At 41.5% G+C, this 15,509-nt stretch overlaps 1 protein-coding gene across 4 annotated transcripts in view; it reads right to left on the bottom strand.

The window, feature by feature from the left end:
* The window catches only part of LOC139416579 (E3 ubiquitin-protein ligase MIB2-like), a 91,754-nt gene that overhangs the window by 42,358 nt on the left and 33,887 nt on the right, over positions 1 to 15,509 (bottom strand). For 3 of the 4 annotated variants that reach the window (XM_071165410.1, XM_071165411.1, XM_071165408.1), the window contains exon 4: positions 1,589 to 1,695. In XM_071165410.1, coding sequence (XP_071021511.1) covers positions 1,589 to 1,695 — 107 coding nt within the window. Of the gene's footprint in view, positions 1 to 1,588; positions 1,696 to 2,443; positions 2,637 to 15,509 lie in introns of those variants that run through there. The other variant, XM_071165412.1, reaches the window with a different exon arrangement.

Raw genomic sequence — 15,509 nt, 5'->3', positions numbered from 1 at the left:
ATGAATTCACCTTTCAGCAAGACAATAACTTAAAACACAAGGCCAAATCTACACTGGAGTTGCTTACCAAGAAGACCGTGAATGTTCCAGAGTGGCCGAGTTCCAGTTTTGACTTAAATATACTTGAAATCTTTGTCTAGCAACGAACAAGCAATTTGACAGAGCTTGAAGAATTTTGAAAACAATAAATGGTAAACTGTTGCACAATTCTCGTGTGAAAAGCGCTTAGAGACTTACCCACAAAGACTCTTTTTTTAATCACTGCCAAAGGTGATTTTACAAAGTATAAACTCAGGGGTGAATACTTATGTAAATTAGATATGTGTATTTAATGGGTCTATACATTTCCTAACATTTCAAAAACACGTTTTCAAGGTGTATGAATACTTTCTGAAGGCACTGTAATCTGAACAGACAGTGAACATTGGCCATCTTTCAACAATGTTTGGCCAATCATCCCTTTGATTCTGGTTAGAAGTGAAAAAAATTCTAATACACAGAACACAAAACAATGCACAAGTACAGGCTGGGGCTAGCACCACTCACATTCTCAGACTACAGTAACCAAACACGAGAGAAAGTACAATAAAATACATTGATTTACTAACCACCACGATACGTTTCTGCTTTACTACTTACTGACAGTCTTCAAGATCAAATGTCATCAAATACTACGTTCAGTTTCCACCACAAAGCGAGAACCTGGCATTGTATAGTTTAGGTTATGCAGGTTACATCAAGGATTACAAAATCAAGGATTACACAGCCTGCCAGGTAACAACAGGATAGGACTCATGGAAAGTGACAGGCTCTCTGCTGACCATGCCAAGAATGTCCCTATGCACTTACCACACTCTGATTAAAGACTGATGATGACTGACTTAGACCCCAGGGGTTAACTTTCAAAGACATAAAAAGGACATTTTGACTCATTCGCCAGTGCTTTAGCACAGAAAAGACAGTGTCATTCCCGGTTCTGACCCCACATGAGGTAATAGAAAGAGCTAATGATAGATTTTTCCATCCCTAAAGGCAATGATATTTAATGGTTTTGAAATGGAAAGAAACAGGGGCAATCAAACTTCCCACAGATGGAGATTCTGCAAATAGTTACATTTGTATGGCAAATCTGTTTCTTCACTAATGATTTGCCATTAAGAGCCAAATTATCTTGACTCTTGAAAACCACGTCCCAAAACATTAAATAACCCCAAAGACCATTTTGTCCTGTCCGGAGTTGCAGCACATGCTATAATTAGAATTCATGTGACTTCTTTGTATATTCCGCTACACTAGAGGGGAAACGGTACGAAAGGGAAAATAAAACTTGCTCATATGAACACAGCTCTTTAAGAAACATCTGTTAAACACACTCAATGAGATACTTGTGGGTTGGGGGGAAATCCTGAAGCACTAAGCACAAACACACCAGTTCAAACTGTCACATTGTAGGTAATAAGATTCCATCGTCTCTAAGGTTATGGGGTCACGGTGAAACAGATTGAACAACAACGCTGCCACACTGGTAAAAAAAAAAAAAAGGCCCTGGTCGGTATGGATGGATTGCTCTGCTCACTCCCTCACTCACCGTCTTGGTTTCCCCAGTCCCAGTCGGGTCCGCGTACCACTTTCACCCCCTGGAATATTCCTTTGAGGATGATCCGTGGGAGATTCTGCCTTGGGGCCAAGCACACTCTGTGAAAGGTAAAAAGTACAAACCACATTCTCCATAAAGCAGTATGGCAGGAAAACAGCACTATGACTTGTTATACAACAGAGTGTATGCAGAATGTTCTGTCCAAATGACATTGTCCAATTTTGGAACCGAAAACCACTGACCGACAGATGCTTGTTCCAAATGTATCGCTTATCGGCCACCAGAAAAACACAAGCTAAAACGTATAGCTATGTCGAATACGTATGTCTGGACTACATTAAATTCCACTAAGTGCCACAGGCAAACAGGCCACATTTAACGCTCTCTGGCTTAAAGACACACTACAGTAGGTCACACATACTAGCCAGAAAGTCAGAGAGGGCCATAAGATACAACACTGTTCAGGCTATGTTACTGAGAACACTTGAATCAGTAAGGGTGGTGGGCAGACAAAGGGAGGTTTTATGTGGTGGGTGCTTGCCAAGGTCGAGATGGCGTACATGGGCTCGATTGCCCGTCTAAATTAAAGAAAGATCTTTGTTTTTGACGGGTCGTTCAGCATCACTGAGGGCTGAGAGGCGTCTTAAACTGAAAACTCATGCTGCGAAACCATTAACCTCTCAACAGAGGACAATCTCATGTCAACAACACAACCAAGCGGAATATGGTTGGCAAATACCAGAACTTGTTTGACAGGATCAGGTAGGCAGTTACACAAAATTCTTAAGAAATCAGAAGGGGAGATTGTGTGTGGGAGGGGGGGGGGGGGGGTCTAAAAAGACATACCTTATGGTAAAGATTTGGTCAGATCTCAAAGGGGCAAAGGAACTGCCTATTCCCATACTTTCTCAGCAAGGTCAGCATCCAGGTTTCATTCTGCCATGCAGCTTGGCGAGAGACACGCGACTTGAATCCACTATAATCAAAGTAAAACAACCATCAACTGGGCATTCTTCCACTGGGATAAAGAGAGGCTTTGCTACTCCTACGCATTGCTCCCCATTCGGCTGCACACGGGCGTCAAAGTCCAACACAAACGCGTACATTTACGAAGCTAGTCATGGTTATCTTCCGAATGCGTCGGGTCAACTTGTGAGGCACTGGGGCCTTATAGAAAAAGAAGCCTGTGGCACCTTTGCTTCTTGGTGGCTTACTGCAGACTGACAGTAAATCCCAGTGTGGACCGTATGGCCGGAGTTGGGACAGTGGGGAGGTGAGGTGGCGTGTGTCTAAAAGCAGAGCTTTGAGGCCTAATCCCAAGACAGCAGGGCAATCAGGAAGCAGGCCGTCAGAGAGCACAGCTAAAAGTGTGTGTGTTCCAAGAATACACCCGCATCACCAAGGAGACACAACATATGGCCCTTGACATGATAATCCATCCCCGTAAATAAAAATCATACACCTCCTGTTAATTTGGTGAAAGCCGATGTTCTATCAGTGAGTAAAATATATATCTTTTCACCACGATTCAACTTCTAAGTGGTCAGTCTGTGAAATCAGGAAAACGTGTTGGAACTTATACCTACAGTGCCTTCGGAAACTATTCAGACCCTTTGACTATTTTAACATTGTTACGCGATTAAATTTGTTTCCTCCAAAGAGTTCAATCTTGCTTTCATTAGACCAGAGAATCTTCATGTCATGTGTCATGTGTCATGTCATGTGCCTTTTACAGAGGAGTGGCTTCTGTCTGGCCACTCTACCATAAAGGCCTGATTGGTGTGGTGTTGCAGAGATGGTTGTCCTTTTGAAAGATTATCCCATCTCTACAGAGGAACTCTGATAGACTGACCATTCTTGGTAAACTCCCTGACCAAGGCCCTTCTTCCCCGATTACTCAATTTGGCCGGGAAGCCATCTCTAGGAAGAGTCTTGGTGGTTACAAACTTCTTCCACTTAAGAATGATCGAGGCCACCGTGTTCTTGGGGACTTTCCATGCTGCAGAAATGTTTTGGTACCCTTCCCCTGATCTGTGCCGACACAATCCTCTCTCGGAGCTCTACGGTCAACTCTTTTGACCTCATGGCTTGATTTTTGCTCTGACATGCACTGTCAACTGTGGGACCTTATATAGACAAGTGTGTGCCTTTCCAAATCATGTCCAATCAATTGAATTTATCACAGTTGGACTCCAGTCAAGTTGTAGAAACATCAAGGATGATCAATGGAAACAGGATGCACCAGAGCTCAATTTCGAGTCTCATAGCAAAGGGTCTGAATATTTCTGTAAATAAGGCATCTGTTTTTTATTGTAATATATTTGCAAAAATGTATTAAAACCTATTTTCGCTTTGCCATTGTGGAGTAGTGTGGATTGCTGAGGAATTGTTTTTATTTAATCCATTTTAGAATAAGGCTGTAACGTAACAAAATCTGGAAAAATTCAAGGGGTCTGAATACTTTCCGAAGGCACTGTATAAGGTCCTGAACAAGCATTTCGCTTCATCTGCTAACCATGTGTATGTGACCAATAAAATTTGATTTGAACAATGAAGATAGGGGATAACACAATATCACATTAAAACAATTACCTGCACTCCAGATCACCTAATCAGCCAATGAGCATACTTGTCTAGAACACATCCAATCCAATCATGACGAAGTATATATTGCCCTCAGATGCGCTCAATCTAAACAGTGTACCAAATTATTAAACTCAGTTTTTCCTTCAAGTACAATCAAGTACAATGCGCCCTGTGTGTCTGTGGAAAAGGGATGTTGTTGCCATGGTAACATTTGCACTTTGCACACAGACAAATTGCAGGCAGGTTCAACATGGTGGGATTGTAGACTCTTAAATTAATAGTGCAGTTTGTTTAGGTTATTTTACAGCTAGCTAGCTACTTCACATGCTTACTTTGGTATTATTGTGTGTAGCTACTAGTCAGTCAGAGAGACCATTGCATTGTGGGTTTTGGAGTCGACTTGAGCTGCAGATTTACACAACAATTTTCACATTGCTATCAAGCTAGTTATAACGGGGAAAAATGCAACATTTGTTCCAAAAAATATTGCTTTCACATAGTGTTATTTAAAACCCTATAAACCATAGGAATGTGTGTTTTTTCCCCTCAGGAGACTGAAAAGATTTGGCATGGGTCCTCAGATCCTCAAAAGGTTTTACAACTGCACCATCGAGAGCATCCTGACGGGTTGCATCGCTGCCTGGTATGGCAACTGCTCGGCCTCCGAACGCAAGGCACTACAGAGGGTACATTCCGGACATCACCGGGGCCAAGCTTCCTGCCACCCAGGACCTCTATACAAGGCGGTGTCAGAGGAAGGCCCTGAAAATTGTCAAAGACTCCAGCCACCCTAGTCATAGACTGATCTCTCTGCTACCACACAGCAAGCGCTAACGGAGCATCAAGTCTAGGTCCAAGAGGCTTCTAAACAGCTTCTATCCCCAAGCCATAAGACTTCTAAACAGCTAATCAAATGGCTACCCAGACTATTTGCATTGCCTGAATTAAACAATGCTGGTTTATACTGCAGGACTTCCTGAGTTGGTAGATTAGGATGGATGATGTTAATGGGCTGCTTTCACCAATATGGTTCAGCCAAATTATAAACACCACTTTATGGGATTTATGGGTCCAGATACCACTGGACAAAATATGTAGGGGGGGACAACATTATCCAAAACAGATTTAGTTGAGATTAAATGTCTAATCCTGCCTGACCAACTGTCTCTCTGCCCACATGATAATCCAGAACAGGGTTAGGGACATGTTGACCATAATGTGAAATTTTGGAATGTGCTTAAATCGCTTGTTACACCAAGTGCCAACTGCTGACCATTACCCATGTCGAAATCACTCATGATTTGATTACATTGTCCGGAAGGGGAGCGAGACAAACTAATAGCAGCATTGTCTTCTCTTCACTAGCAGTTGAAACTCAAAGATTGAAAAACAACCTAGCTTATGAACAATCTAAATGGCAAAGAAATACATCAACACCTGTTGATGACACACTCCGCCCCCAAACAATGAGCTAGCCTACCGAAGGGAACTCGTACAATGTTCGCAATAGCACAAGCTAAAGGAAAGTGCTTATTTCCAGTGTGTGAGTAAGTGTGATCCCAAATTCTGATCAGTATAGCCCCTCATTGTGTTTGTGTATCCCCACCAGTTGCTGTCGGAGGACACCGACTCTACGCCGAAAACTTCAGAACTCAATAACTCAGATACCTGTGTCAACACCTGCTACCAACTAGCTAGCTACAGTAGCTAGGCTGCAATGGAGCCCGCTTTGCCTGGAATTACTAACAAACGTTTCCAGGGCTGTAGAAACTGTTTATTATGCTCTTGCCCGGGACAATATTGACAATCCGGAGTTCCAATGCAGCAATTGTTTGCTAGAGGAAGATTACAGGAATGAGGTGGCTATGCTTAGCAAACAAAGCTCAATTCTGCGTGAATTTGTGGGGAAAACGCAAATTGTAACTCTTAACTCATATGGCTGGATGCTGCTCGGGCCTGATGGATGTTTCCCAGCCTTGTCATCTATCCCTATCCGAATGGCCTGTGCTACCTTGAACTTGCCTGCCAAGGAAATCGTCTCCATCTGCTTCTTCTTCTCCATCCTGTAGTGAAGTAGATGGAGAACAGCAAGAAAAGTTTTCCAATCAGTGATGGTCCCATGTCACAAGTCGTGGAAATCAAAAGGTACCGACCGGCATGATGCCAAGCGGACGGAAGTAACTGCGAGAGGTTTGGAGCAGATTAACATAAGGAATAACTTTGCTGCATTGGTGACTGATCTACCTGCACCTTCATCGCTGGGATTGCTTGTGTCTGTGATGGCGGTGCTGACTCCAACTACGCTGACTGCAGCAGTGGCTTCGTTGTCGAGTTCGGCTTCTTTCCCTCTCTTTGGATCTGACGGAGCATGGCCTGCTGTGGGAGGTCTGGAACTAACACCGTGAGCAGAGGGTATACGCTATCCTGCTTCTCGTGGGCCCGTGAAAGACTCAAAAGAATTGTGATTGGATTCTGACGGATTTTGCCATTCCCTTCTTCGGCAGTTGTATAGGGCAGTTCACTGGTGAGAAATGTCTCAGTCCCTGGAGCAAAAAACTTGCTGCTGTCCTGTGCTCCTGGATATCAATCAGCTGCTCCCAAACATTTTAAATCAGCATCAGGAAATTGAGTCTATCATAATTAATGTGGGTTTTAATTACATTATGAAAGGCAGCTCAGAACAGCTGAAGATGGATTTTAAACAACTGATTTGGTCACAACTTGACACCAACAAACAACCCATACTTCAGCAGGCCTTTAGCCCTCCATAACTGGCTATGAGGCTATTGGAGCTCTGTGGGTGTCAACTTTTATTGACACCTGGAAACAAAGCTTACAGTGGGGCAAAAAAGTATTTAGTCAGCCACCAATTGTGCAAGTTCTCCCACTTAAAAAGATGAGGCCTGTAATTTTCATCATAGGTACACTTCAACTATGACAGACAAAATGAGGGGGGGAAAAATCCACAAAATCACATTGTGTTATTTGCAAATTATGGTGGAAAATAAGTATGTCTACCTCTGCTAAACTTCACAGTAAAGCAATAAAAACAATCAAGCATCCCATAAAAGTGCTAAATATAGCCCACGTTAACATATTTAGCTTAAGAAACAAGGTTAATGAAATCAATAATTTGCTAGTAACAGATGACGTTCGTATTCTGATAATCTCTAAAACTCACTTAGATAACACCTTTGATGATACAGTGGTAGCAATACATGGTTACATATGTTGCTGCAAAGTCATGATTTCCCTGGGGGTTAGCCTTGCAATGACCAAGTGGTGAGATACATAGCCCTCTATACTTAAATGTTTCCGATACACTCCGATAGGTGTCTGCATCACATACAGCATCTTCTATTGTTTGTTCTCACGTGTCTGTTTTTCAGCATAAAGTACTCTGTAGCCACTTAGTAGTGTGGACACCAGGTGAGACCACACACACAATAACAGTATCTCTTCTTCACTTCATCCCTCACCCCTTCTCTCTAGGTTATATCAGCTGTTTTTGTGAACCCCTCCCGCATCTGAACTGGCTGACACAGAGGGCACAGCAGGATCATAGTTGAGATGTCACTTGGTTGGGTCAACAGGATGTATTATTAAAGATATGCTTTAATTTGAAATACAGACAAGATATGTAGTAGTCCCAGAGTTAATGACACAATGTCAGTTTTGCATTTCACCTCCTGATTTAACCTGTTTGGGATAGGGGGCAGTATTTTCACGTTCGGATGAAAAGTGTGCCCAGAGTAATCTGCCTGCTACTCAGGCCCAGAAACTAATATATGCATAATATTAGTAGATTTGAAAACACTCTGAAGTTTCTAAAACTGTTTGAATGATGTCTGTGAGTATAACAGAACTCATATGGCAGTCGAAAACCTCAGAAAAATCCAACGAGGAAGTGGGAAATCTGAGGTTTGTAGTTTTTCAAGTCATTGCCTTTCGAATATACAGTGTAAATGGGGTCATATTGCACTTCCTAAAGCTTCCACTAGATGTCAAGTCTTTTGAACCTTGTTTGAGGTTTCTACTATGAAGGGGGAGTGAATAAGAGCGGTTTGAACCAGGTGTCTGGGAGAATGCCTTGAGCTAAGTCACGCGCGTGGACGAGCAAGCTGCGTTCCTTTTCATTTCTAAAAGACAAAGAAATTATCTGGTTGGAATATTATTGAAGATTTATGATAAAAACATTATAAAAATTGATTCAATACATCGTTTGACATGTTTCTACGAACTGTAATACAACTGTTTTGACTTTTCGTCTGGACTTGCCCTCGCCTTGTGAATTTCGATTGGTGAACTAAACGCGCTAACAAAAAGGAGCTATTTGGACATAAAGATGAACTTTATCGAACAAAACAAACATTTATTGTGGAACTGGGATTCCTGGGAGTGCATTCTGATGAAGATCAAAGGTAAGTGAATATTTATAACGCCATTTCTGACTTTTACTGATCCACAACATGGCAGGTATCTGTGTGGCTTGTTTTTGTGGCTTAGCGCTGTACTCAGATTATTGCATGGAAGATTTTTTGAAATCTGACACAGCGATTGCATTAAGGAGAAGTATATCTTTAATTCTATGCACAACACTTGTATATTTTATCAAAGTTTATGATTAGTATATCTTTAAATTGATGTGGCTCTCGGCAAATTCGCCGGATGTTTTCGAGACAAAATTACTGAACATAACTCGCCAATGTAAACTGAGAGTTTTGGAACTTTATCGAACAAAACATACATGTATTGCGTAACATGAAGTCCTATGAGTGCCATCCGATGAAGATCAAAGGTAGTGATTCATTTTCTCCATTTCTGCTTTTTGTGACTCCTCTCTTTGGCTGGAAAATGGCTGTATGTTTTTCTGTGACTAGGCGCTGACCTAACATAATCGTATGGTGTGCTTTCACTGTAAAGCCTGTTTGAAATCAGACACGATGGCTAGATTAACAAGAAGTTAAGCTTTAATTTGGTGTATTGCACTTGTGAATGTATGAAAGTTAAATATTTCTAAAAAATATATTTGAATTTCGCGCTCTGCCATTTCAGTGGATGTTGAAATTTTAAGGTGACTGACCATGTTAGAATACATTTTAAATAAGGCTTAATAATGCGCTCTCGTCTGCAGGTATGTTTTGATGTGAGAGAGGAAGCCAGTCCCATCATTGCCACCTCACCCACTCTTAAGATATCCTTCGGGCCAACTGGGGGCCCAAGGCTGGTTAGGAGACACCACAATTGCGATGAACTGAGAGAATATTAGGGTAGCACTGTAATTCATGAATCATATGCTGTCTGCCGTTGTTCTTACCTTTTTCCCTTTCAGTGTTCTACACCTCTCCCCCCACCTAATTTTATAATGCACACCATATGTGCATCGAAGTACACTTGTACACTTGTATTTATAATGATACAATTATCTTAATTATAATGCATTTATGTATTTATAACACCCGAATAATTAACTTCTTTCAATAAAGCGTTTCACATTCTCCACTGGTTGAAATTAAGTATCTAATTGAAATACTATCCTGTGTCCTCAGATTAATGCAGATGAAGGGAGTTAGATATGCATACTTTTTTCTGTATATATGAATTACAAATCAATCATGTTTCTAGTCTATTGCATAGCTACAATGTGTAACCATTGATGTCCCAGGAGCAGTAAACACTGTTTAAGTGTATAATTTAATACATACACGTGTAACAGTACAGCTTCCATCCCTCCCCTCACCCCAACCTGGGCTTGAACCAGGGACCCTCTGCACACATCAACAACTGACACCCACAAAGCATCGTTACCCATCACTCCACAAAAGCCGCGGCCCTTGCATAGCAAGGGGAACCACTACTTCAAGGTCTCAGAGCAAGTGACGTCACCGATCGAAACGCTATTAGCGCGCACCACCGCTAACTAGCAGCCATTTCACATCAGTTACACTTGCAGACACAGCATCATTCAAATAATTGAGTTTGATATGACTGAAAAATAATGTCTCAGAGATTCAAATATGAACCGCAACTTTATTTTCCAAGGAAGAGTACATGATCAGTGAATATAGTCAATGTACAGGCTACAATGTGGAAATCTTATGCGTGGTAATAACTACAGTACATGTGCATATAAGACTTGCATCCTTGGCACAATAAAGTTACTATATTCTACTCTATCCATATGTAACAGTATAGCTTCCATTCCTCTCCTTGCCCCTACCTGGGATCGAACCAGGGACCCTCTGCACACAGACAACAGCCACCCTTGAAGCATCGTTACCCATCGCTCCTAAAAGCTGCGGCTTTTGCAGAGCAAGGGGAACAACTACTTCAAGGTCTCAGAGCGAGTGACGTCACCGATTGAAACGCTAATTGCGCGCACCCCACTAACTAGCTAGCCATTTTACACCGGTTACACATAGGCTTCATTAATGCCATTCAGTCTTGAAGTTGTTGTATAAACTATGATAGCTGAGGTCCATAGATTGGTATGAATATTAGTTCAGAACCTACCGTTTTAGGGTCCATACACAGACCGGCTACATCCTGTAGCTAGCTACACATCCATAGGCATACAGTTCAATTAGCAGTAAATGCTTTAGCTAGCTAGATTCTTTACATCCACAGTTTCACAAGATGACAGCCTGGTTTGCTGGTTCTCAGGAGTCCCTAAAACATTAAACATGAATTACAAATTCATTCTCCTAACACTAGCTAATGTTACCTAGTCAGATAACTTGCTAAATAGCGATTTTCGTAAATTAACTTTGACAAAAAAATATGCACAAACATTTGTCTCTACATTAAGTAACATATTCCTCTCAATTGTACATTTTTTGCTTGACTCGTTATGATGTTAAAACAACTTAAATCTGGTTCCACCGTAATGTTTTGTCAGTTATCTTTGTTGAAGAACGACACAAGGCAAGGGTGGCTCGCGTCAAAATTTGTCATTGGAACCACTCAATATGATGGGTCATATAAAAACCGTGGGACCCAAATGCATAATGAGTGCTCCAACTCCCCCTTGTGGTGCTCTGGAGCAATGACGCTGTGACGCTGGGTACCTCTAAGTTCTGCGGTGCAAGCTCGCAACTTTTAAAGGAGAAACCACTGTCTAGACCACCAAGTGGTAATGGTCAGTATCCGGATAACATGTATGAAATGCTTGATAATGTATTAACAGAGAGGAATATTTTCTGGGTCTTTAAATATTGACCGTCTTTCATCAGGCTGTCCACTCAAGAGAAAGCTTCCAACTATACCGACTACCTGCAACCTGGCTCAGGTTCAGTCAACTTACTAGGGTAGTTACAAACAGCACTGGAATAAAAATCATCAACATGTATTGATCACATCTTTACTAATGCTGCAGAAATTGACTATTTGTTGGTATGTGGTGTGTAATGAAAAGCAACCAAATTCAGCACTTTATGAAATTGCTTATTCCAGTTACTAATAAGCATGCACCCATTGAGAAAATGACTGTAAAAATAATAAATCCCCATGGATTGATGAGGAATTGACAAATTGTATGGTTGAGAGGGATGGAAAATAAGTCTGGCTGTAAGTGATTGGCAAAGAAATCATGTATCATTTTTTTTTTTTTTAAACAAATCATGACTAAACTGAATAAAAATAAGAAGAAACTACACTATCAAAGAATGATGGTAAAAAGGTTTAGAGCACCTTAAATGAAATTTGGAGCAAAAAGATGATCATCATAAAACCCACTGATATTGCCAACTACTTTATTTTTTCATTGGCAAGATTAGAAAACTTATGGATGACATGTCAGCAACAAATGCTGACACTACACATCCAAGTATATTTGACCAAATGATGAAAGACAAGCATTGTAAATTTGAATTCCGTAAAGTGAGTGTGGAAGAGGTGAAAACTATTGTTGTCCATCAACAATGACAAGCCACCAGGGTCTGACAACTCGGATGGAAAATTACTGAGGATAATAGCGGACAATATTGCCACTCCTATTTTCTTAAATTTAAACATACTAGAAAGTGTGTGCCCTCAGGCCTGGAGGGAAGCAAAAGTCATTCCGCTACCTAAGAACAGTAAAGCCCCTTTTATTGGCTCAGTTAGCCAACCAATCTGCCTGTTACCAACCCTTAAACTTTTTGAAAAAAATGGTGTTTGACCAGATACAATGCAATTTTACAATATTTATTTTAAAGTCAGTTAAGAACAAATTCTTATTTTCAATGACAGCCTAGGAACAGTGGGTTAACTGCCTGTTCATCTGTTGTGAATGTACAGTTTTTAATTGTATAACGGTCTTAATTTTGATGGACCCCAGGAAGCGTAAGCAGCTAATGGGGATCCATAATAAATACAGTGATAGTGGCAAGAGACTGAGAAAGAGAGGGAAGACGTGGCTGAAACTTGACCAGTAGGAGGTGAAGAGGTCAGATGGTGCTGAATCGCCAGATATGCAGGATAAGGATTAAACTGAGTCTACTTGACAGGGCCTCTGCATTTGTGAGTGTAAGTGTGTGGGAGTATGCGTGTTTGCAGGAGCCGATTAGCCAACCAGGAAGTTGTTGTTGCGTTTCCACCCCCCTTCAGTAAACATATGGACACACATATGTTGTGCAGCGCATCATCAACACGCCATAACCTACACACATATTCCATGATGATATACACCACTTACCATGAACATAGTCGACATAACAAATCATGTCATTGTAATTATTTGACTTAGCTACTATAGTCTCACAGTGGTGTCATAATACCCATAAACCTAGCGGTCAAACCGGTAAATTGATCCCATTGTTTTTCCCACTATTCATTTTTCCCACAGGAGGTTTAAAAACACTTAAAATAAATGCTGTGTTTCGTGTAGGCTTACCCTGGTGTGACGTTTTCATAACCATGTAAATCTCTCTCGGACAAGGTGACTTATATCAATATAGTCGGCTCAGGTAGCTTAGCGATTAAGAGCGTTGGGCCAGTATCCGAAAAGTTGCTGGTTTGAATCCCCAGGGCTCCTGTAAGTAGCTCTGCTAAATGACTCAGATTCAACAACGCTAATTAGAATCAATGTAGACATCACGAAAGCTCCTGCACGTCATCTCTAGATGACACCTTTGCTCACAGAAAACAAACCAATTCAGAAATTACTAAAATTAGCTAACAGAGTTCATCCAGAGATGTTTTACCTTTTTCTTGATTTGCCAGTCTCATCCAGATCATCATGGCATTTGTAGTTCTTTATGATAGCCACATTAGCAGATTATTTTTTTTTTGGGGGGGGGGGGGGGTTTACACGGTTATCAAAATGTCACGCCAGGGTAAGCCTACACAAAACACAGCCCTTATGTTAAGTGTTTCTAAAATCCCCTATGGGAAAAATGTATGGTTGAAAAACTATTGGAACCATTTCCTTGTTTGACTGCTACGTTTTATGGGTGTTATGACTCCTACTGTGGTACACTTTTTTACATCACCATGTGACACAGCCTCCACACACACAATTTGAGAATATCCAGAGAACCATAAAGTGAGCACACACACACACGTAAATGAACATCCTGTAATGGAAACACATGGATAATCACAGCACAGCCCCTGACACCTCACTTCCCTAAATCTGTACTCACACTACTAATTACCTTACAACAAACTTCTATGGGGAGGAAGGTGAGAATGCTAACATGTTATCCCCATTAAGTGGGCTAATTAAAATACAGCAAAACTCGGGCACTGCAGGTCCTGTCATACTCAATAAAGAAAAAATAACCCTATGGCAGTGTGTGTGTGTCTGTGTCTAGCTCTCTGCTTTAAAGCCCTCTGCCACCTGCTCGGCTATCCTCTCCCCCTCTGACATGAAATGAATCCCATTAGCCGTGCTGCTGAGCCAAGGTCCACTCCCTCCATCACAAATGACAATCAGAATAAAGCAGGGCCGTTCTCAACACGGAAGCCAGCCAACGTCTCCGCTCCCCCCCAATATGGGTTTGGGACAGACTGAATGCCTACTTGTTCTTAAGATGAGCCGGGTCTTATGAGACGTGCAGCATACAGTAGAGCTTTGGATGAAATTTGGGTCACTGAGGACTTGAGATATAAAGGGTCTCTCTTGTGTTTTGCATCATGAACAACAAGCATGAAGAAGAACGGGGGTAGTGTGCATGACTTTCATATGATGTTTTTCCCCTTTGCTTCAGTGCTGGGTCTTGGAGCAGCAACACTCCATGCTTTGTTGAATTTATCTTCACTGTAGGGCTGGACGATATACAGTGCCTTCCAAAAGTATTCATCCCCTTTGGTGTTTATCCTATTTTGTTGCATTACAACATGTAATTTTAATGGATTTTTATTTGGATTTCATGTAATGGGCATACACAAAATAGTCCAAATTGGTGAAGTGAAAAAATTATAAAAAATAAAAAAACAACAGAAAAATGGTACGTGCATATGTATTCACCCCTTTGCTATGAAGCCCCTAAATACAATCTGGTGCAATCAATTACCTTCAGAAGTCACATAATTAGTTAAAGTCCACCTGTGTGCAATCTAAGTGTCACATGATCTCAGTATACATACATAACATACACACTCCTGTTTTGAAAGGCCCCAGAGTCTGCAACACGACCAAGCAAGGGGCACCACCAAGCAAGCGTCACCATGAAGACCAAGGAGCTCGCCAAACAGGTCAGGGACAAAGTTGTGGAGAAGTACAGATCGGGGTTGGGTTATAAAAAAATATCAGAAACTTTGAACATCCCACAGAGCACCATTAAATCCATTATTAAAAAAATGGAAAGAATATGGCACCACAACAAACCTGCCAAGAGAGGGCCGCCTACCAAAACTCACAGACCAGGCAAGGAGGGCATTAATCAGAGAGGCAACAAAGAGACCAAAGATAATCCTGAAGGAGCTGCAAAGCTCCACAGCGGAGATTGGAGTATCTGTCCACAGGACCACTTTAAGCCGTTCACTCCACAGAGCTGGGCTTTACAAAAGAGTGGCCAGAAAAAAGCCATTGCTTATAGAAAAAATAGCCAAAGGCTACTCCCCAAGAAGGGAATCTGGTCAGATGAGACTAAAATGTAGCTTTTTGGCCATCAAGGAAAATGCTATGTCTGGCGCAAACCCAACACCTCATCACCCCTAGAACCCCATCAGTGCCACCACAGTGAAGCATGGTGGTGGCAGCATCATGCTGTGGGGATGTCTTTTCATTGGCATGGACTGGGAAACTGGTCAGAATTGAAGGAATGATGGATGGTGCTAAATACAGGGAAATTCTTAAGGGAAACCTGTATCAGTCTTCCAGAGATTTGAGACTGGGACAGAG

This window comes from Oncorhynchus clarkii, chromosome 9 (genome assembly GCF_045791955.1).
Source record: "Oncorhynchus clarkii lewisi isolate Uvic-CL-2024 chromosome 9, UVic_Ocla_1.0, whole genome shotgun sequence".
Lineage (NCBI taxonomy): Eukaryota > Metazoa > Chordata > Actinopteri > Salmoniformes > Salmonidae > Oncorhynchus > Oncorhynchus clarkii.
The sequence above is the reverse complement of the archived record's forward strand: the minus strand, read 5'-3'. Positions and strand labels throughout refer to the sequence as shown.